The sequence below is a fragment of the Pteropus vampyrus genome, unplaced genomic scaffold, assembly GCF_000151845.1.
Source record: "Pteropus vampyrus isolate Shadow unplaced genomic scaffold, Pvam_2.0 Scaffold7, whole genome shotgun sequence".
Taxonomy (NCBI): domain Eukaryota; kingdom Metazoa; phylum Chordata; class Mammalia; order Chiroptera; family Pteropodidae; genus Pteropus; species Pteropus vampyrus.
The window spans coordinates 12867126-12892081 of record NW_011888788.1 but is presented as its reverse complement, the minus strand read 5'-3'; the positions used below and the strand labels follow the sequence as shown (position 1 = coordinate 12892081).

The window sequence follows — 24956 nt, the reverse complement described above, 5'->3', positions numbered from 1 at the left end:
ACGTTGTGTGTATATGACTGGTTGTATTTGAGAAAGTTAAGTTCTCAACTTCCATATAAGAAAGCCAATTGACTACAACTGAAATGAAAAAAAAAATCAACATAATTCAGCAAACACATATTATTTTAAAATGTTGTGATAACATAATGAACAATTAAAAATTGATGAATAATGCCTCTGAGGGACTGACACTTGGGAGAGGTGGGGCAAAAGATTGCTATCTTTAATGTTAAGTCTTACATTTAAATTTAAAAGCTGTATTATTTTGGCAGAATTACAGTGAAAATAAAATCACCTACTCATAACTAAATGTGGTGCGTTTATAATGTGTGTAAAGTTATGAGAGGACAAAAGTGAATAAAAGTGCTAGCTCAGGTAAATTTCAGAAATCAATATCAGTCACTATGTAATTATATGCTAGAAAATAAAATATTAATAATCATGGATATCATTTTCTTATCACTTAGTTTTAGCATCATCTCATTTAATGCTCACATCAACACTGGAGATAGGTAGTATTATTAGCCACATTTTATAGATGTGGCTATAAGAAGTTAAGTAGTTTATTTAAACTTATACTGTTGGAAAGTGGAGCGGTGTACCTGAGATTAAAATCTGAACCTATCCAAAGCTCATAAACTTGGCCACAAGCCAGCACTCCAGACAGATGAAGAGGTACCAGGAATTCAGAGAGGGACAACAATTCTTTTTCCAGACCAAGATCCCAGCAGACTGCAAGTTTCCCCGTGCTTAAAAGAGAATTTAAATCCAATGTAATTTGCTATTTGATAAGGCACTGGTTTGAATTTTAAAAATAGTTTTACTTGAGGTTCTTTAAAACTCACTTCCTATAAATTTTTAGTCAAGTTATTTTTAGATTTTTCAGCATAAAACTTAAAATACTCTGAATCTTTATGAACAACAGTAACATTTCAATTTTCAAAGAACCTCCCTTCTACCATCTTATTTGATCGCCACAGAAACTCCATGAAATGAGCAGGGCTGATGTCATTCATCACTTCACAGTTGGAGGTGGGTAGTACTAAGGACCATAAAAGCAAAGTGGTTTTCTGTAATCTACAGATAATAAAATAACAGAGTTGTGATTAGAACTCATAACTCCTGATTCTTCCCTCAACTCTCCACCACACATATAGCTCCTCATGTGTCTCCTCGCATGGTTCCTCATGTAGCACCCACTGATGTCACTGCCTTGCAAGGGACATTTTGCTTTTGTCTCACTCTGAAGTTTACACTTAGAAGAAGCCCACCTCTTTGAGATCTTTTTCAATTTCATTCATTTCTTAGACTTGAATAAACCTGAACAAGGAATGGACTCTTTTATAAGAAAAAGGAAAATCATTTTTCATTGGTCTCCCTATATTGATATGCTATTTACAATATGCACAAAATAAAACTTGGCAGCAACTCTGAATGTTTATAGCTCCTACACAACTATAAAACCAAAGCACATTTACAAGTTAAATATAAACAATATCACAAAAATCAATAATAGCCAAAGAAATAACATTGACTAAAAGATCCTGAGAATATGCTATACTGGAGTGCAGTGTCTTCAGTGTTCAGCCTGTCTGTTCATTTTAAATACTCCATGCCGTGACTCTGTTCTCCATCACTCATTCCCATTTGCACTGGTAGGAAAATTCATTTACCTTCTGATTATCTATTGCTGCATAAGAAACTACCCCAAAATTTAGTGGCTTGAAATAATTATTCTATTTGGCTCACGATCTCATGGGTCAGAAATTCAGAGTAGACATGACGGGGTGGCTGCCTACAGGTAGCAGAAGCTGGAGTGGCTAGTGCTTAAAGATCCACTTTCAAAATGGTTTCTTCACTCCTATGTCTACTGTCTTGGTGCTCATTGTCTTCTCTCTCTCCTCACAGCACATCACCCTCTCCATCTGGCTTGTTCTCAGGGTAGTCACATTTCCTACATGGCAGTTGGGTCCCAAGAGGCAGGAGTAGAAGCCACTGGGTGAGGAAAGGGCTATACCCGGAAAAGTCACAGCATCATCCCTACCACATTCTACTGGACCAAAAGTCACAGAGCCTGGATAGAGAAATCGACTCTACCTATTGATAGAGAAGGGGTCAGATCACATTGCAGAAGACCACACATAATGAGAAATGTTGGTTCAACCATCTTAGCAAAATACAAGTGCCTCAGTTTGTAACAAATCCAGCATCCTTTCTCACTAGCCAGAGATTGCATAGTAGTAATTGCTGCCAATATAGGTATAAACATGAGTGCTGAGCTTATGAGAAAGTCTCAGTTCCAAGGAATCACCCATAAGAATAGAACATGCATATATATATATATATATATATATATATATATATATATATATATATAATTGTTTTGAACATGCATATGTATACATACATATATATATATACACACACACACACATATATATATATATAATTGTTTTGAATAAAAAGGAGTGTGCAAAGGACTTTTACTATTTCCCATATCCAGTTTGTCTCTACTTCCTGAATACATACGAACACAACATGTCTCAGCTTTTTCATATTGTGATATGCATTGTGACCAATGGTGGTGAGGAGAAATGATATGTGTCATTTCCAAGATAAGGCATTTAAGAATGGATTAAGCTCGTCATGCTTCCTCATCCCTTTTCTCTTCCACTGCCCTGAAAGACATATTTTAGGATGAAGGCATCTCAAAATGTTGGAATATTCAACAGAATCAGTGACTGAAAGATAACGTTAATCAGAGTGCACACCAACTCATGCTGGACTTGTAACATGAACAGACAGTAAGCATCTGTATATTAAACCATTGAGACTTGGGGGTTAACTTTATCTTAACACAGTCTCCTTTATCTTAACTAATATTTTTATTATTCGTGACATTCTGTTAGGAAATGCAAGGACCCAGCTTCATACTGTTTGAGGAACACTGTTTTAATTCACACTAAAATTTTTCATGGAGTAGAGGCAGGCAAGGAGAATAAGTACAGAATTAAGTAGGAGAAAATGCAAAAGAAGTAGATGACACTGTCACCTTTTCTGCTCTGGCAAAAGTTATAACATATTTATGAAGCTAATATATACTTTCAAAGATGAAATTATCCATCTAGCTTTGAAGTCTTGGGCATTTATTTGTAGACCATTTGCACTTTCATTGTGATTTCATGATAGAGATCAAAAATTAAAGCAATTTATTTCCAGACATTTGGACTTTCATTGTTATTTAATGATAGAGATGATAAAATAGAAGCAATTAGTGAAAGTTAAGTGACTTGCCCAGGTCACATGAGTAAGTGGTAGAAAAAATTTTTGAATGCTCTGATAGAAGTCAAATGGTAAGTTACATCTTAGCCGTGGAGAATATGATCCTTGGCTGAATTAGTCTATTTCTGAGATGTCTTTTTTTTTTTTAAATTTGACAGAATTTTTATTTCACAATAACATCATTACTGATAAAAGTGACCTGGCAGTTGAAAATGGGTGATGTTGGAGTAACTGTTAGCTAGATTATAGAATAATGTCTTCATGTTTAGCCATAGATAGCAGTAGCCTTTAAAATGGAGCTCTAAAGTTTTGACATGGTACTTATAGCCGCTAGTTGTTAGGTTACCACCAACATGTTCACAGATTGAAATGAACAATATTAAAAATGTATGTAGACAGGAGAGTCATATTTTATTTCTCCTGTGATATAAATTAAAGGCCAGCTTGCACACCAAAGCCAGGTCCTTTGGGTGGCTCAGTCAAAGAGGTAATGCCCCAGTTGGCTTACAAGAGAAGTGTCTATTCCTTGGCCCAGGTTTTGGAATTTTGCCAGCCTCAAGCTCATCAATAATTCATTCAATGTCCTTAGGTGTCAGTTTCTCATAGCAGTTGTCATTTATTTGAACTATTGGTGTGTTTATACAGGCCCCTGAATATTCCACCTCAATAAGTGAAAAGTCTGTCAGGTGTAGTCTCCCCAAACTTTATTCCATGCTTTTTCTGAATGGCCTCCAGTATGCAATCAGAGTTTCAAAGCATGCAAGGTGTAGAAGGGCAGACCTGAATGTGATACTTTCCAACTGATTTTCGATTATATATTGTATAAAAAGGTTGCTACTTCATAGTCTCTCATTGGTGGTACTTGTAAAACTTTTGCAACCTTGTTTATAGCAGAGATGGGCAGCCATCCATTCTGACTTTGGGCTAAATCCAGGACTGGAAGCACAGCTGCTGCTTTATGCCCTCTGGATAGGTTTTCTTTTCTTTTTTTCTTTTTACAATTGCGTCTATCCTGTTATAGTTTCCAGTGTGAAATCAAATGGACTATCTATCTGGGTTATTCTCAGGAGTATCTCTGTGAACACATAAAGCTCCTCCAGCTCCATTTTGCACCATTGTCTTACAGAAATTCCTTATATGTCTTCTCCACTGGGTGGTGAGGCCAGCCACCTGAGCTTGGAGCACCTCTGAGAAGAACATGGTGGGCCAAACTGTTGGCCTTTCCCAGTGGAGCCAGGCAAGAATCCCAAGCGAGCCTGGGACACGTGGTGTCTAGTTCTATTATATCACGACTTATTCATTTAAAAGGAATCACTTTATCAAGTTTTAGAAAAATTTGATTTGGTCCACACTTGAGTGCCACCCGGTACTCTCATGATTAGAACTAATGATTACTCATTGATTGTGGCTCTTTGATTAAAATATTTTATGATTAAACATCAACCAGTTACAGATGTGTGGACAAATTATCAACTGAATTCAAATTACTTTAAAAGACCAGATTGAAAACTGGTTGGTCTGGTGATTTTGGTCATGTGAATGGCTGAATTAGATTGCTCCATGGCAAATAAACTGATTGCTCAGAGAGTAGTGTACACAAACAAATCATCTAGATTCAGAATAATGCAGTTAAGCCATATAAACCCAGTCTTCAAATAGCCTCCCTGGTGAGACACTGTTTTTCATTTAACCTGAATGATGTGGATTTTTTTTTTTTAATTTTGGGTGCTTTATACTTTCTTTTCAATATGGAGTCAGTGTGAGATACTCCTTAGAGTCTATATGAATCGATTATATCTTCCTGGACAAAAGGATCTGAGCTTTGGCATTTTTTTCTGTCCTATTTCACCTTTTTATTAAGAACTGGTTAAGGATGTTGATCAAAATCATAGATGACAGGAAGCTGAAGGAGACTGAATGAGAATCCAATAAAATCTTGACAGGTCAAAATGGACTCTAACAAGATAAAATATTCAAAAATTAAATCTAAGTCCTTGCTTTAGGACCAATACCCTCATCCTCCAAAGATGAATTGATTCACAGAATATTTGAGAAGAACCTAGACATTTTGGCTAGCTGTAGGGTCAGTATTAGTGAATAACAAGATATATCACTTATAAAAAAGGCTAAAGTGATCTTACGGTGTGTTAACAGAAGAACAGCTTTCAAAATATGAGAAACTCTGAGGTCATCAGACTGTAGCTGGACAGTGTGTATAGTTCTCAGACAATGTTTCAAGAGATCAGGAAAGCACAAGAAATGAGCACCAAATTAAAACATCTGAAAGAATCAGGAATCTCTACTCTGAAGAAGATCCATGGGGCATGATAACTATCTTCAAGTGTTCGAAGGGCTCTAACATGGAGAATGAAATCATTTGGCCCCAAAAAGCAACACCTGGATTGTGGACCAACACTTTAAGGAAGTAGCTTTAAGGAAGAACTTCTATGTGGACGACTTTCACAAACAGTGAAGTCAGGGGCTAGTTATAAAGGTGTCTTGCCAGATATAAAGGTCATCCTGTCTTGAGAGGTATTAGAACAGGGATTGCAAAATGACCTCCATGGACAAATTTGTTCTGTTGACACATCTTCTTTAGCTTTCTAGTGTGTTAAAAAATTTTGACTTAGTCACTAATATTTTTTAAAAACACAAATATTTTGGACAAGATTGGTATTTTCTGGTTTTCTTGAAAAATTTGGAAATCTGGCAACCATGAGCCTCCATTTTTATGGGGTAACAATCAGTTGGGGAAGAAGTTCTTTTTCCTTCTTTTGACAAGGTGTGTAATCTCTGGTTCTCCACAGTCCCCTCTACTTCCTATTGTATTCTCCGCCTAGAGGAAGAAGATAATGTTCTCATTTGTCCTCTTGAATTGCTGCTTTGCTTACATCCAACCCACCTCAATGTGTAACTTATTTGCCTGGCCTCTCTAGGTGCTCAGTTTGTGATCCTTGTTAGAGACACCACTTGACTGGGTAGGAGAACAGGACCTATTGAGAAATCAGTGGTTTCTGAACTTTATTTTTTTAGTCGAAATACCTCCAATCCTCCGTAGCCACTTGTCAAATGAAATCTGATGCCAAATTTCAATTTATTAAACATGACAAAGGAATTATTACCTTTAAATTGGATGAATGACCTCTACCTCATAATCTAACATTTCTCTTGAGACAAAAAATAAAATTTTAGGGCTCTTGAAGGACTGGTTTGAACAACACAAGATTTGAAATTCTCTTTTAAATTATGAGGATACTAACATAAATGATATTTCTTTTAAGCACTTTGGAGTATTGGTTTAAAGAAAAATTTTATTTCTCAGATGAAAATAAAGCTGTGCAAAGGAAGGATCACAAACTAGTGGAAATATTTGAGTTTCAGTCCTAGCATTGGCATTAACCAGTTGGGGGAACTTCACTTTGCCCCTAGAATCTCAGTTATTAAGATGTGAGGGGCATTTTGGAGAATAACTAGGCTACACTCCTCACTGTATAGATAAAAAAAAAAATAAAGACTGGGAGATAAAATGGTTTGTTCAAGGAAACATGATTTATTGGTGTCAGAGCTAGTATTAGAATTCAAGAACGACCTCCAGTTTCGCTCTCTCCATTTTGCTTTTTTTCTTCTTAGTAGACAATTATTTGAATTTCTTTTGACACAATCGATTTGAGTTGCTTTGACTTTCTTCTGTTCTTTGTTAGGGCTTTCTCCTGTCATTTCTCTAAGGTGTCCTTACAAACTAACATCCATTAAGCAATTTTTTTTATGTGGGGTGTGCTGCTTTCCCTTTTCAAGGGGAATGGAAAATAGAAAATTGTTTTGCCTTACCTGTTTTCTTTCAGGCAATAAGTTCTTTATTGCTAAATAGGACATACTTAGAGAGAGTGAAAAACACAACATTTTCAGTACAAATAATGGGAAACCAATTAAATAAACTCCAGCAATTGGGTTGTTATTTAGACATGAATCTCTTTGTCTAACTGCTGTTTACTTGTTCTAGACCTGGCTTCACTCGTAGTCTCTCTTCAACCCACAAGGGCTTGAAACTACTGGAAATAGTAGGAATTCAATTCCACTAATTTTCAAAATACTCTTGGCTTGGATTTAAGAGCATGAAGACTGTTTATAGATGGAGATGTGATCACAAACATGTCAATGGGCATCGCAGAGGGAAAATGGCTAAACCAGTTTAAAAAACCAGAAGAGAGTTTTAAAGAGTGTTTTTTAAAAAAATATTTCTGAGGCATATCCAACTCTAAATCTGTCTGCCTCACAAAACATCTCAGAAAAATTTAGTAGTAGATAGACATATCTATTTTAACCATTTATATATGTCATCATTAAGGAACATTGATAGTTCCCTTCAGCTAAGCTTTGAATAAAATTCATTTTGGAGCAGTGGCTTAAGGAATGAGAAATTACTTTGAAGATAGATTTTGAGTCTTAATGGGAAATTATTTTAAGAACTCTATCTTTCTGAAATTCTTGAAAATGTGATCAGGATTGAATCAACACAGCTTGCATTTTTATTTTTTTTACTTGGAGATTAAGAGTTCTTCCTCTGGTTTACAGTCAGCTTGATCTTTCTCATGGCTTTTAAATTTAAGTTCCTTAAAATTAAAATAAAGTGCTCAACTCAGATTCTTCTCTTGCTATGTCAAACAGAGGCTGTTTCTGAGTATCTTTGTCTAGCAGCTTCCAGAACCAGGTCTTGGCTCTGAGATGTTGCCTACTTGGGCTTGAGGCTTTAAGGGCTTGATTTTCATTCATTTGGAGTCCAGTGTGACTCCCTGCTTTAAAGCACACTGCCCAGTCCAGACACAGCAGTGTCTGGTTGAGATAAAATTCATGCCACCATTTTTATTTCATAAACTCATATGTGCACCATGAATTTCAATACCCGTGGAGAAAAAAATAGATTAGTCAGGGAAAAACTGAAGCAACATTTTATTGATATCTCTAAGTGGTTCTAGTAAGAAATAGTTATAGGGATGAGCAAGTTACTCTGGTAAAATGTCAATGAGAAAGGACTCACTGACTAGATTAGTTTTTGCTTGACCTTTGATACTCTTCCTACATTATTTGTCATTTCTGTCTCCTTTACTGGTCCCAGTCATCTTCCAGACTTCTAAATGTAAGCAGGCCCTTGGGCTCAGTCGCACACAGCTTATCTTCTTTATTTATACTCATTTTTTAGATGATCTCAATTAGTCTTATGATATAAAAGTTATCAATAGGTAAGTGACCCCAGTATAAGTCTATAACTGTGACCTCTATCCTAGATCTTGAAGTCCATTTGCTTATTTTACCTCTCCATTTGGATACTAAATTCAAATCTCAAATGTTAGCATGCTTAAAACTAAACTCTTGATTCCCTACCCACTTCGTACTAACTTGTCTCCCCCCACCCATTTTCTCCAGCTATGTGAATGCTGTCTCCATGCTGTAGTAACTCAGACTAGCAACTTTGGGGGTCACCTTTGCCTTCTCTCTTTCTCTCTCATTCCTTATCTGACTCATCAGCAAGTGAATCAGTAAATTTTAAGGCTCTGTCTTCACAATATATCTTCAAATCTGACTTGTTTCTCATTACCTCTACCAACTTCTACCCTGGCCTAAGCCTTTTGCTTTTGGAATGTTGCTGTCACCTTGCACTGATCTCCCTGGTTTCTGCTCATGTTTCCCCCATGTTCACCTTATAGTCTATTCTTCACTCTGAGGCAGAAAAATCTCATCTCATTCAGAGTTGATCTAAAGTCCTTACCCTGACTTGTAATGTCCTCCATGGTCTTGTTCCCTCGTTCCTCTCTGACCTCATTTCTTTCTCCGTTCTTCTCAGCTTACATCTTTCCAGTCTCACTGGCATTTCTGCTCTTCACAAATGCATCAAGTATGCTCTAGACACTAAGCCTTTCCCCTTGCAGGTTCCTCTTCTGGTAACGTCCTGTCTCCAGACAGCCACATGGATAAATTCTTTACCTCCATCAGGTCTATGTTTAAATGTCACCTTACCAAAGTCCCCAACCCAGAATTCTTTTTATAAAATGGAAACTCCCCTCTCTGGCACTCTCTCTTCCTCAAACTTTGCTTTATTCATCTGTTGTTGTTGTTTGTTTTGTTTTGTTTTTGTCTGTGTCCTTCATTCCTGCTAGTATATAAACTTCATGGAATGAGGGCATTGCTTTGTTCCCTGCTAGTGTCACAGTATGTAGAATAGTGCTTAGCATGTAGTTGAGCTCAATAAATATTTGTTGAATGAACATATGGTTTGCTAGCATGCAACTAGGGAACGGAGTTATATTGAGTTTAATAAGAAATGCAGAAAATGTTTATTTTCATTTCATCTTGTGGATTATAAAGATCACACAAAACCACTTTCTTCTCTTGGTGTTGCTTTTCTCCTCACTAGGGCTTGTTAAAAATCTCCCAGTGAAAGTTAAAACTCCTCAGAGATCTCCGGGCTGAAATGGTGTCTCCCAGAATAGTCCCTTTTCTTTTAGTAAGCATGGCACCCTGAACAGTAGAGTAATCATTTAAAGATGTGCTCACAACATCTAGAAAAAGCCAGGCTTACTCACTAGCAGCTTTCACTGTGCTTTTCTGAATTCATAGTAAATAATTCTTCTCTATTCCCTACAAATAGTTAATTATAGCACTAGCAGCAGCTCTTTGAGGCAGAAAGCCAGGCACATCTGCAATACCCAGAGGAGATACTGAAAGTCACTCCCTGCTGCATAATAAAACCAGAAGATTAGGGCAGATTAGCTTTTCCCACAGGTTGAAACGTTATTGAAGACACTTCGCCCCTGCTTCCTCCTCCAGTACATTTTTCCTTCTCCTAATGCTGTCAAGTCATTCTCAAAATTTATATCCCATGCAAGGTTTACACCTGCTGAGCCCACCTCTTTATGAGATGTCTAGAAAATGAATTTGGTCACAAGCTGGGAATCTAAGTTAGAATCTGTTTCACATGGGTCTCTCAGCTTCACCATTTGAACTCGATGTGTGGTTAAGGTTATGTGCCTACAGATTTGTTTCATCGGAGCTAAATGCAGTCCCTGGAAGATGGCAGTGAGGGGAAGCAGGTCTGCCTAGGGAGAACTTGCTGACCCTAGAAGGCATGCCAGTTCTTCCAGAAAGGTCCGGGCTCAGGGCAGAATTTTGACCCCCATTGTCTCCAGGCCCTGGTGTTATTTTCATGGTTTTGTTAGATCGCAGGGTAAAAGGGAACTTGTAGATACAGTTAAGGTTACTAATCTTCTTACTTTAAGAGAGGGAGATTATGCTGGGTTCTCTGGGTGTGCCCATTGAATTCACTTGAACCCCTTCATCAGAAGAGGAAGCAGAGGAATGTGAAGCACAGGAAAAACTTGATGCATATTGTTAGCTGGAAGATGGAAGGAGCCACATGAGATAATGCTGTTCTCAATCATGTGTGCAACTAGCATCCTTAGAAACATCTTTTATACATGCAGCTCAGAGTCTGTTTCCAGGAAATACAAGCTAAGATATCATACTTGGTCCCTTTTTCATAGAGGAATCACACTGTAGGAATCAGCTCTGAAATGAGTAAAGTGGAAACTATGCATGGTCAAAATTAACTTTGAAAATTTCTTAGGGAAGTTGGAAATGGATATATTGTGTCTCAATACATCACAAGTGTGTGGAATTTCCATTCCACAAAGAATCTTGTCTTGTCTTCTTATTCTCACAGCAGATGAAGAAGTTGGCTTGTGCTTAAGAAATATTTTATATCAAAAGCATTATCTTTAAGTGCTAGAGTCTCTCACCCATAGAGATGACATGCCCCCACTGTGGGAAGCAACAGGGAAGGAGGCTGACTGCACACTCAGCGACTTTAGTCCTGCACCACCACTTTGGGGTGTGAGCTGGTTGAGCAGAATGCGCCCTCCCTTGTTATTATTTCCTCCTCCTTTTATAGCTGAGTTTGTTGAAATTACATAAACTAATGATGTAATTTCACTTTTTTTCACTCTGCTATTTTTGATTTAGGGAATTCTATTTTTAATTAGCAAGAACAATATTTTAAAGAATCACAAATTCATGAGCAATATTAATCCTCGTTTAGCTTTTTATTTAAATCAGATCTGGTATTGAGAGGAGGAGTCATGAGTTTTATTTCCTTCCCATTAATTATGGTTGTATGCTCCCAGAGAAGTCACTTATCTCTCTGGGTTTATTTTGTCTCCATGGTAAAATTATATTTTAAAGCTTTAAAGCAAAGTGCTGAATCAATGTTACCTTTGAATTCTTTCTGATCTATAATTTTCTTTGTGTAGAGGAGCAGGGAAATTAATTTATGAAATACAAACCAGTGACAGAACAGCACTGTGTAGTGGTGAAGACCCCTTACAAATCACGGAACTTTCTGACCATCATGAGTCTCTCTAAGCTTTCATTTCCTCATCTGTAGGAAATGAAATCTGACAGCATTTAATTCACAGGAAACATTTAAGGTTTAATGAGATCATATATTTTAAAATCCTTCACACAGCATTGGGTTGTAGGATTTGCAGCAATAGCTGTTGTTGTCCCCATATTCTCTCAGCCCCCCTTCTGAGTCCACCTGTCACTGCTGATACCTTCCCTTCTCACATCAATCATCTCCATCATCACCTCTTTGCTAGAGGACTTTCTCTGGCATCCTGACATTTGTTCAGTCTGTGAACAGGGCAGCCCAGAAGTACCAGGGATTTAACATCCAGGTCAACTCAAAAAGGAGAGACAGAGCCAGCAACCTCATTCCTTGTGGGACAACACTGAGGCACATTCTACTGATACCTTCAGAGTCCCCAGTGGGACTGAGCCTTGGGTGCCTATAATAGAAACCTGCTAAAAAAATCCACCCTCTAGTTGCTTTCTTCACTCCCTTTTCTTTCCACTCTTTCTCTTGTGCTTCCTAGAATCGGCCTCCCAAATAAGCAACCCTCTTCCAAGTCCTTGTTTCAGGGTCTGCTTTTTGCAGGGATCCACACTAAAACGGCAGCATTCGACACACATTCACTGTTCTTACAACTGTTATCAAATTAAAGCAAGAAGTCCTGGAGTGATCCTGTCTGTTCTCCTCTGATTCAGTGGTCTGTTTCTTGTGGAAATGTCACGAGTACAATAGTTAAAGGACTGTGTCCTTGCTTTCTCCTCACTAATGTGCAGAGGGAAACTACCTGGCTGGCTGGGAATAGAGGTGTATGAGCTCAAATACATTCCTAATGAATTTCACAGTACATGTATTCACTTGTGTTTATAGAGACACACAGCACATTCTGAAGTGTGTGTTTGCTGCTTGTGGATTCTTTAGGAGAGGAAATAAGGTAGAGAGGAGTAGGGAGAGAAAACCAGAGGAAGGGAGGAAGAAATGATATCTGCTTAACTTTGCCACATACTCCTTTTGGAGTTATTTGCTCCTTCAGGGTGGGCAATATGGTCCCCAATTTATATATATGTATATATGTATATATATATATGTATATATGTATATATATGTGTGTATATTATATATATGTATATATGTATATATGTGTATATATATATACACATATATATATGTATATATATATGTGTATATATATATGTATATATATGTATATATATATGTGTGTATATATATATATGTATGTATATGTATATATATGTATATATATGTGTATATATATACACATATATATATATATGTATATATATATATGTATGTATATATATATACATACATATATATATACATATATACATACATATATATATATATATGTATATATGTATATATATATATATAATTGAACTATTTACAGAATAGGAAATGTCCAGGTCACTGATGGGGTCACATGGTTCAAGTGATATTGAGATAACTTTTGGGAGGTGGGTGGGAGTTGCAGCATTGGGTGTGAAGTTGGATCTCAGCCACTTCCCCCAATTAAATTTTTTTATATTAAAAGTTTTCCTGTGCCTCTGTCTTTCCTTCTCTATCTTCTCCTTCACTATCTAGCATCAACATCAGTTCCATGTGTCTCCAGTTTATTTCTCTGTTTGGATTAGACATGGCAGAGGTACCCATGAACATTTATTAGCTAATAAAGGAGGCTGTCTTAGGAATTCTGGCTAATCTGTACCTCTAAGGCCCTAAGAGTTAAAGAAATTTTATTCTACTTTCAAATTCCACCAATGGTCAACTCTATACTTGTACAGATTTGATGGACCACCGGGCTGTTACAATAATTCATCACAAATGATTCTTTCCCTGTGAGAATCCCAATTCCAAGTGGGCTCTTCCTTCTGTAACCAGGAGAGCTAAATCCAGGTTGAAAAAGATGGTCACCAGTATCGGGGACTTGAGTTTTTTATTTGAGCTTTCACAAACTCATGTGTGACTCAAGTACACGTCTACCTCTTTGATCCTCCATTTGAGAATGGGATAATTTGTTGCTCCAACTCATGCTACAGGGAAATGAAAAGATGAAGAAAAAAAAAGATGAAGCCATGAATGACTTCTGGAATAAAAATATAAAATACTAATGTATTTGCTATAAATATTTATAATAAACTTACCATGCTTGTGGTTTTTAATAAGTAAAATATAATAAAATCTATCTGCTTCCTTTTTTTTCTCAAGGAAACATTTGGAAGATAAATTGGAGAATTTCTATACGTTTCTTAGTGTTGTATCTCAAAACCTTAAAATTTACCATTTTAGAGTTAACAAATATGAAGATAAAAAACATCCTATTCTTTAGATATAAATTCTTTTGAAAATGTACTAAAACTATCTCATTTCTATTTTCACCCAGCCCCTAGGCTGAGAGGCTGTCATGTACTCACTGTGATGGTAAAGAGAAAATACCCCCAAATCAACGTTAACCACTGGAAGAAATTTTAGTTGAAACTTCTCCCCCAAAAGTTGAGAAAGACATTTTTCTCCATGTCATTTTCTTTTTGAAAGTAGATTTTCCAAAAGAGAATGGTGCTTTTGCTTTTCTTTTTAAAATTTTAATCTAAGTTATCAAAGTTATTTAATACAAATCAAAGGAAAGACAATACATACAAATGGCATGTTATCATAAAAAATTTACTATGACTGATACTAATTTTATGTAACCTGTGGAGGAAGAGGAAAAATAATTTCTTTGCTTGCTTTGAACTGATGAAATTCCAGTATTCTTTTCAGAAAGATGTGTATGGCTTATAAATAAATTGTTATATTGTTGTTCTGATCATCTCATGGGCTCCTTCAGACCGTACTGTCCATGTCGTCTATGCTTTCTTATCTGAGTTTATGTACAGCTGTACAAGGTATTCAACAATCATAGCTAAGTTACTCCATCTGAATTATACCTAAAAACATTGTGTCATGTCAGAAAAGGACCTGAAGTAATTATAAACTATTTCAGCTTCTATCAACGACTTGAGTCTCAACCGTAATAATGAATCCATTCTTTTTCAAAATCAATTATTGTATTATTAAACACCATGGACAAAGAAAGCCTGGTTTGCTCATTATTCGGATTTTTACAAACATATCACACAAATCATGTTCAGTTAATTTTAATGAATAGGCAAAATTCTCTTTCGTTCTGGAGGTATGAGATTTTTGAAGGATTATCCAGGTAAATTAACTTTTGTAGGTTTTTGCAGTATCCTAAAAACTCTCAGAATAGACCCTTGAAGAACAAAATAGATCACATAGCCCATGTGGCTGACACCTAAGGTCATTAGATATATGGATGCATTTGGTTAAGGAAGAAGCTAGAAAGATAGAGCTGCCATATATGAATGCAAAAGAAACATCATTCAAAGGGAAAAGAGAAAAGTTTTCAGTGGACTCAGAAGTTTCTGATTTATAAAATTAAGAAGTTTAAAAATTATTTCAAGGGATAATTGTAAGGTCCAGTGAAATTGGTTAGAAAAGGAAATAAATGTTTGTAATTTTTGAATCAAATATAACACCTCTCGATAAATAAAGTTTAGATTATTTTTTTTTGTTAAATAACTCAGCTTCCACATGAGTAGTATCTGCTGATCATTAAACAATGTCTTTACGTTTTTGAATGTATTTTATTTCAGTGCTATATTAGATGCTCAAATATGGTTTGACAGAACTGTGAAACCAATACTATTTTAAATCTTTTCTCCACAACATTTCAGGTACTTGCAGAACATTTTGGGGTTTGATATGTAGACTGAGGACCACAGTTAGGTTTACCTTCAATATTGGTTGGTTTTATTCTAAGCTAAGGTTTAACGAATCTCACAGAGGTTTTAAAGAGTGAATATTTGTTCTTGATCTCAATGCTGAGAAGGCATTTTTAGTTTTATTATTTCATCTCAGCTTTGGATGTATTTATTACATCATCAATATATTTTAGTTACCCAAACTTTCCAAACACATTGTCCTCACTTCAGGGAGTGTACCAGGACTGAATATAATCAGGACTACAATGTGTCGGACTTTGGAAATAAAAAGCTGGTTCTTCATGGGGTTCTCAACAATAAGACTTGGAAGTAATTAAATAGTAATTGGCTTCCTTTACCCACAGTTAAGAATGTATCTAAAGGAGGAGCTCGAGAGAAAACTATACTTCTGTTTCCTAATCGATACATGTTTTACAATAGGGCTAAAAAATAAAATGATAAAAACAATACTATTTCATGGATTAAACCCTGAGGAAAAATTATCAATTTACTATGTACTCAGAATTACACTATGCAAATATATCCAGAAATAAACAATACACAAATTTTGCTTTTCAATATCTAAATGATGCCACTCAATATTCTGCTAATACTTTTAGCAGAAAGAAACGGAAAGAGAAGCCTTTAAAATAGTCTACATCAGAATCTATTTTCTAGTTATTGTCCTGCATATCGATGAACAAATATAGACATATCGAAAGCTACACTTTATTGGGCTGGGAAAAAAGCACATATGATCTTTTTCTAGTCTTTCTCTTGTTTTCCTTAGACATAAAAATTCGTTGCTAAATGAATGACAAACATCCTTGAAATTTCTATTATGATGTTAGAGCAAAACCAAAAGCAAGTTCAGTTCTATTTTTCTTCTTTATTTCTTGGGTTGATAGCATTCCTTGCTGGCTTCTTTGGCTAAAAAGCTACCTAGGTAGATTCAGCCCTGAGAGCCTGTAGTACTTCAAGCCCTCTTGCTCAAAGTGTGTAGCTCCTTGGGCTTTGCATTCTCTTTCACAAGCAGAGGACAGCAGGTGAGAGAGACCAGATAGTAATGTAGAGACAGGAAGAAGAAGGAATCTGGGGCTGAAAACATGATTAAAGTTTGTAGGTCTAGGAGACAACACATTTCAGAGAATGATAAAACAACTTGATCGTAAGATCTTGGTTCATAAAATGTAACTTAGAAGATCTATGCAAGAGATAAAAGCCTGAATCTATAATCCTTTCAGGTTACCTCCCCTTTTCTCTCCACACTTCTATTTACTTTTCTTTTTACAGTAGCCTGTTTAAATGTGCTTGAAAACTCAAAAATTGAAGTATCTTAATGCTCGACATTTCTGCTCTTTTGTTTAAGGTCTGTAAACCCACATGCCAGAATCTTCATATTGTTATTCTTCCATTGCTCATAGTCAATAATTTTTATATAAGAATAGTTGCCCCATATTTTGCTATCAGCTAATGCCAAAATTAGATGACCAAAAAAACATCATGCAGAAAAGACTCAAGCTTTAATATAATATTTGAAAACAAGGCAATCATAGCAGGGTTTTTTTTGCAAAGAATTATGAGATTTTATGCTTTATTTCTTTCTGAAAATGACTTTATTATTGACAACAGCCCTGACATTTAACCTTGATGAGAAGACAGAGAAAAGGTACAAGAGATTTATGATCTTCTGTTGGTCTTCATGGGCAGGGAAGATAGTTACCCCTACCAGGTAGAGGCAGGTGGCTACCAGTATTCTTATAATGGACCAAGAACAGGGAATGGATGTCCTTTTTGGTTAAAATAGATAATATTTTGAGGAGAAAGGTCAATGATTAGAATCACCAGTTTATAATCTCCTTCCTCGTTACCCAACCCGTCTTATTTTCTTTTCTTTTGGGAACATCACTCACTCTATACTTCAAGAATAAACATTTCAAAGACCATTTCAAGTAAGTGCAAGAATAAGAAAATCTTAGCCTAAAGGGTCCCAAGGATTCTTTCTGAACCAAACAATGGCTTCTTATTTTCTTGTTCCTCAGTTCACTTTCCCACTCCAAGCCTTTTAAGCATCTTTCTTTCTGTTCCAGTTTTTAAAATGTGTTTATCTCTGAATGATCATAGGGAAACATCTTTAATTGTGGAAGAGTAGAAACCAATAGGACTTATAAGAAAATATGTAAATGATAGGAAAACAATTGATCATAAAGGGTAAGATAAGGGATGAAGTATAGGGAAAACAAGTGTAGTGCACCAGAGTGATCTTTATCTACTGGTACCCACCTTGGATCCACAGCTGAGACAAGCAGGATCCCTGTCCATGAGTTTCCCAAAGGCAACCCTGGGCTCTGATTTGGTATAGGCAGGGTCAAGGCTGTTGTGACATAGGAAAGAGAGCTTCTCCCTTACATAGTAGTGCCAACTTCTACTACAGACCCTTTCAGAATGCTTGGCATTGACTGGCAGCATAGGCAGCTTGGATCTTTCTGTGAGAGCAAAGATAAAGTGGCTTCTCAGAGCAGAACTTCCACTCCAGGGAATGTGGAATCCCCTGGGTTGAGGCATTAAAGGAAAATTGCCTGTGACCTGTCAGTTGGTGATCTGCTGGGGAGCCTGTTTCATCTACATTGCTAATTAAAGCCCAAATTAAACCCACTCAAATATTCACATGAGAAGCCCCACAAGAATGAGTTTACAAATTCCATCAGCTCAAGGAGCCTCACGTGTAAATTCCTAACTCAAACTCCTGCCCCTTTTTATAGCCACTTTCTTTTAAGAGTCCTGGTGAAGAGGTTATGCAGGCTTTAATGCATAGAAAGCAATTTGCTTGTATTATTAATTTCCCACTTAGTGAATTGCATAAAGGAAATCAGAATCTATCCTGTTGAATGACTGTGTTGTTATATGGGGATGGTGACAAAATTTGAAGTGGGAGGATTCATTGAAGACCAAATTTCTTATTCTGAAAACAGAAAGTGGCGACATTGGAAAAGTTGCAACTTTGTGGCTAAGGTGATAAGTTTGGCTGCAGAAAAGTTGATTTAAGCTACCAGGGGAGTAGGCAATGAAATCTAGAGTCCAAGAACACGGTGAAAATTGGAGATAAAAAAGTGATGGTCATGAGTATTAAGAAGACAGTTGAAGCATGGTAGTAAATTAGATCAGTGTGAGAAGTACCAGATGAGAAGAGGAGCTGACATGGTCCTGTGGCTGCAACCATGCACGGATACTGAGAAACCCATTGGCTATTGTGAGCTGGTCATTTGCTGGCTCACTCATTTTTCCCATTCATAGTATGGGGCATGGCAATCTCCTTAGAGCATGTAGATTTACCAGTAGGAGCCTTCCATAGAATGACTCTTTAAACTGCTTGGTGTCTTTCCATCTATCACAGGCCAAAATATGTTCCCGAGGAATTAAAAGTCTTTACACAATAATGCAGAAGACAACAAGTAAAGGGTGGAATCTCTTTTTACCACTCTCTCAGCCTTATGCAAGGTTTATTTATAATGAACAAGATAGAAAAGCTGAGAGTCCCCGGTGTCATCCTGCCAAGAATCCATTTGGCCTATCTCAATACACTGAATGCCTTTACTTCAAAATTCTCTGCATACCCTCTTTTATACTCCCCTAGTGAGCCCACATGTGGGTAGCAGAAGTTGAAAGGTAGGTTTCTAGGAAAACTCACCCTGGGGTCTCTCTCCAGCTGCTGTCTGTGGTGTAGGCTGCGTCTTCTCTTGGCCTTTGCAAGGCCATCGTGATAAAAGTGGTACAGGCCTTCAGTGAAGGGGAGCTGTAAAGAGTTAAACAGACATATGACATGGTTAGCTTCTGGGGGTGACCCCAAAACAGGGAAACCAAAGCTAGAGCTGCGTGTTGAGGCTCCATAGAATGAAGATGTATGTGAAAAAACCACTGACAACCTTCTACAAATTTGGTCTTCTGTTTCCCTATCATTGTACTCCTTTCTTTTCCTCCTTTTTTTCTTTATATAGTGCACATTTCCCTTCCCCTCCCCAAATACCTTCTATTCTTTCCTCTATCTCTTTAGTTTCCATCCATCTTTCAATCTTCTCCTCCATGGAGCATTGCCTTTATATTCATTCCCACACCAAGTTTTCTATTCTCCTTAGTCTAGTATTTACATATCATGTTGGGTTGCTTCAGAATTGTGTTTTCTAGTCTTGTCTTCACAGATGGACTGTCTGTCCTATGTCTTGGGGTTTTTCTGTGACCCCTCAATACCTTTAATCATTCTATTTGACCTCTCAATACTTCTCAACATTCTGGGCAAAGTGAAACTATCTAAATCTAATAAGTACCTATTGGATGACAGGCCAGGTTTTCCTAAAGACTCTTGGAATTTGGTACGAGTATCAGAGTTAGTTAGAGAAGCCACAACAGTGAGAGCTTGTCTGGGACCCAGGGCCTGTAAGAATCTAAGAGAACCTAAAGAGTACTCTTACTGGTTCTATGATTCAAGGAAACTTGGTGCGGGGAGTCTTGACCTGGGAGTGAGGAGACCTGGATGTGGCTCATGTCTGTCAAAATCTAATCTTATGTAAGTAATTTCCCCTCAGGAGATCTTTTTCTCTTCTGTGTATAGATGGAACTTCAAAGTTCCCATATTTCTACCCTTTCTCCACATGTCTTCATTTTTATGACAATATGTTGTTTTCAATTTTTAACCCGATCAATAAATTTAAATAAATCCTTGAAAATTATAGCCAAAATTTATGTACATACGTGCATTTTTCTCAATTTTCATCAGATTTTCAAAGAGGTCCTGAACCAAAAAGCATTTCACTATTTAAAGTATTTGCTATTGAAACTTTTAGGTATATGTGTTACTACCTATGGTCTGGAAGATAAAAGAAGGGAATGTGGATGCTTTGGAACTAAGGTTTTGCCAAAGTAGGTGGGATTGATTTGAGATTTTTAGGTCAGGTATGCCCCAATATACACAGAGACCCTTGGCAAAGGGTAAAATAATTCTTATTGATTCAAAGTCTTTAAGGAAATCATAGTTCAGTTACTAGCTGATCTCTAAGCAACTAGCAGAGATGCAGTGGAACATTATAGGAATTAAAGACTTTACAGAAATAGCCCAGAAAAGTCACTAAAAACCCCCCAAAAATCTAGACACACACACACAACCTGGAGGGAGAGTAATTTCCATTTCCAGAGTTGCCACATTGTATTATTTTAAATTCCCAGTTTTCAGAAAAAAAAAATATGAGATACACAAAGAAACAGAAAACTATACCTATATACATAGGGGAAAAAAGCAGTCAATACAAACTTTCTGAGGAAGCTCAGATGTTGGACTTAATAGACAAAGAATTTAAATCAGCTATTATAACTATACTCAAATAACTAAAAAAACACGTCTAAAGAATTAAGAGAAAGTATTAAAACGGTATCTTGCAAATAGAAATTGTTAACAAAAAGATATCTTAAAAGAACCAAATAGAAGTTTTAGAACTAAAAGTAAATAACTGAAATAAATTTTTTAATAGTGGGTTCCACTAACAAACTTTAAAATTGTTTTTTATTAGTTTCAAGTATATAGTACATTGGTTAAACATCTATATAGTTAGTAAAATGATCCTCCAATTGCCCCCTCCCTCCCCTGACCTAGCCAATGTATTAATGCTAATTGCATTCCTTATGCCATGCTTCCCATCCCCATGACCATCCGACAGCTACTAATTTGTATTTCTTTAACCCTTCGCCCCATTCTCTCAGCCCCCCAACCCCCTCCCCTCTGTCTATCACCAAATTGTCCTCTATATTTGTGAGTCTGTTTTTGATTAGTTCTTTTTATTCCTTAAATTCCACATATAAGTGAAATCATATAGTGTTTATCTTTCTCTGTCTGACTTAAATACCTTCTAGGTTCATCACAACAATATCTTTTTCCATCCCCTTCCTTCTCATATGTAGGGGACTTATTTTCTTATTCTTTTAGCCACTCCATCCCTTGATTGGAGCACTTAATTCTTTTCCCTTTAAGGTACTTATTGATAGGAATGCAGTTGTTACCAGTCTTTATTCCTGTTTTTGATACCTGTTTTTTCTTCTTAAAGAAGTCCCTTCAACATTTCTTGTAATTCTGGCTTGGTGGTGATAAATTCCTTTAGTTCATTTTTGTCTGGGAAGCTCTTTGTCTGTCCTTCAACTCTAAATGATAGCTTTGCTGGATAAATTATTCTTGGTTGTATATCCTGGATCTTCATTCTTTTGAAAATGTTTTGCCAAGCCCTTCTGTCTTCCATAGTCTCTCTTGAGAAATCAGCTGCCAATCGTATGGGTGTTTCTTTATATGTAATTATTTTTCTCTTGCTGCTTTTAAATTTTTTTCTTTGTATTTAACATTTGGCATTTTAATTATGATGTATCTTGGCACGGGCCTCTTTGGATTTCTGAGTTTTGCAATCTTCTGAGCTTCCTGGGGTTTTATGTCCATTTCCTTCACCAGGTTAAGGAAGTTTTCCATCATTATTTTTTCAAACAGCTGTTCAACATCTTGATTTCCTTCACTTACGCTGATCAGACGAATATTTGGAGCCTTAATAATATCCCATATCCTTCTTAAATCATCTTTATAGTCTTGACATCCTTTTTCTTGCCATTCTGTTTGAGTGTCCTGATTGGCTTTCCTGTTCTCTACATAGGGCATGTGATCCTCTTTATTCATTTCATTTATTCCATTTAGTATACTTCTCATCTCAGATAACATGTTCTCCATTTCAGACTAGTTCCCTCTTATGATCTCCATCTCCATTTTTATCTCTTTGTTGGAGATCTCTACTTTCTCCAAAAGTTTATTGAGCATCTTTATAACCAGTGTTTTGAACTCTGCATCTATTAAATTACTTGACTCCATTATATCTAGATCTCTGTTCTGTTCTGTCATATTTTTTCTGCTTTTTTGTCTTTCCATTTTGGCTGTCTTTCCACGTCTTTTTCTATGTACTAAGCAAAGCTCCTAAGTCTCCTGGTCTTATTAGTGCGGATTTGTGACATAGGTGTCCAGTGGCACAGTCCCGAGAGGGGTTCAGCTGCAGACTAAATTTAGCCCAAGCCTCTACCCCTCTGGGTTCACCTGTCAAAATTCAGCAAGCAATCCACAGATGCTGTGCCCAAAAGGCCACACGAGAAACCAAGGCCAGCTGCCTCCAGTAAGAGTCTAGGCGCTGCTCAGCAAGGCACATCTGACTTGCTGAGGATATATCTGGATGTTGCTTGAGTGGGGTCCGGGTTGGAGGAGGTGGGGTTTCAGGGAATCCTCTGGGAAGAGTGACCTCTGTTATCCAGTTTGATGATGTCTTGGCTATGGTGGTGCTGTGTCTGCACACTGGGAGGAGCGAGGGCTCAACAGGAAACAATGGATACCACTGGCATTTCTGTATCAAGTGAGCCTCATCACTGGCCCTCACTCCAATAACTCAGTGTCCCCCTGTAAGTCCCTGGTCTCCCTGGAGTAGCCAGCCCACTGCTAGTGCTCAGAGCAAGCAGGTCTGTCACCGCAAAAATCTGCTCACGGACAAGGCCCCTTTAAGAGGCGTCTGCCACTGAAACTGCTGCAGCCTCCATCTCACTCAGCCGCTGCGGACTGGGGTGCCCCGTGCCCTTGCTTTGTCCTACCTTCTGCCATTGCAGAGTGCTTTCTTGGACTCCTCCTTAGTTGTATGGCTTGTTCCTCTAGATCTCAGGTGATTTTTTTCCCTTTTTTTTTTGTTTTTGTTCTTTTTTTTTTTCCCACCTTTGTTTGGTTGCCAGAAGGATGAACAGAGCCTCTACCATCTACGCCATTTTGAAGCACTCTCCGCAATAGCAGATTTGAGTTGGCAGAGAAAGAATCAGCAAACCCGAAGCTAGGTCAATTGAGATTACCAAGTTTGAGGAACAAAAAGAAAAAAGAGTGAAGAAAAATAATGTCTTGTGGGACACCACCGAGGATACTGGTATATACATAATGGGAACAGAAAGAATATGAAAGAAATAATTACAAAAACTTTTCTAATTTCATGAATTTAATTGCATGTTAATTTCACATTTCATGAGAATAACATACACATCCAAGAAAGTCAACAAATTCCAAGTAGGATGAACTCAAAGAGATATGCACCTAGACATGTCATAGTCAAACTTTCCAAAGTCAAAGATAAAGAGAAAATCTTGACAGTAGTGCAGTAAGAGAAAATATATGAGATGTTCAGTAAGACTAACAGTGACTTCTTATCAGAAGCTATGTAGGTCAGAAGGCAGCTAAGTAACATATTCAAAGTGTTGAAAGAAAACAATTGTTGACCAAGAATTTTATATTTTGCAAACTACCTTTCAAAAATTATGAAAAAGTTATACATTCTTGGAAAAAAAATGAGAGAATTCGCTGCTAGCAGATCTGCCCTAGTAGAAGTGCTACTGGCAGTTCTTTAGGCTAAAATGAAAGGACACTAGACATTAATATTAATCTACATGAAGAAATAAATAACACCAGTAAAGGTAAATACACAGGGAAATATAAAAGACTATGTAAATGTATTTTTGTTTGTAACAACTTACTTCCTCCTATATGATTTAAAAGACAACTGCATAAATCAATAATTATAAAGCTGTGTTTATGAGCTTATAAAATATACAGATATAATTTGTAAATAATTGCACAAAGAAGAGAAAAGAGAACATAGCTATACTGGAGCAAAGTTTTTGTATACTTTTGAAATTAAGTTTACTTTTGAACTTGATCATTTACAATGTTAATTGCAATCCCCAGAGTAATCACTAAAAATAACTAAAAATATAATAAAACAAACAACAAAGTGCTTAAAGTGATACATTAAAAATATTTAACACAAAACAAAAGAGAGACCTCATGGGGAAGTTCAGCAAAGAATCCAGGGCACCCCAATATCTGAGGCCATCTGCTGGCTGCTCGCAAAGCTCAAGGACTCCCAGGAGTTGGCTGAAGTGTGGTCCCAGGAAATCACTAGGGTGGGGCAAGTGGCCCTTCCAGGATAGTGCAGACCCAGATTTGGTATCAATGTTGAACCTATGGCCATTCACAAAAGTCTCAAATCAATCACACTAAGTCCTCAGCTGCCACCCATCTGGGGCCTGCAGATACTCAAGATTTGTTAAAGAAACATTGCAGCCTGGGTAGGGATTGGTCGCTTGGCAACTGAATTGTCTCCAGAAGTGCTTGACCTGAGGACTGCTAAGTGCTGCCAAAAGAGTCTCTGGTCGAGAGGGGTTGGTGGTGCTGGCTGCTCAGCCAGGAATATGCCTACAGCAATTTGTGAGTTGGGTGGGGTGGGGTTCTGAGTCTCCGGGGTGCAGTGAGTTGAGCTCACCAGGCCATACAGATCTAGATTTGGCTATGTTGGGGAAGGGCTCAACACAGGCAAGATGGTGCCTTTCTGTAGCCTGCACAGGATGAGGGCTCAACACAAGGACAATGGCGGCTGTCCCTCCAGTCCCTGCCC

At 37.1% G+C, this 24956-nt stretch overlaps 1 protein-coding gene and 1 pseudogene across 1 annotated transcript in view; both read right to left on the bottom strand.

The window, feature by feature from the left end:
• Positions 1–24956, bottom strand: part of PCSK2 (proprotein convertase subtilisin/kexin type 2) — a 258735-nt gene that overhangs the window by 203399 nt on the left and 30380 nt on the right. The window contains exon 2 of the mRNA XM_011371282.1: positions 19154–19258. Coding sequence (XP_011369584.1) covers positions 19154–19258 — 105 coding nt within the window. The remainder of the gene's footprint in view (positions 1–19153; positions 19259–24956) is intronic.
• Positions 3715–4482, bottom strand: LOC105298942 (annotated as a pseudogene).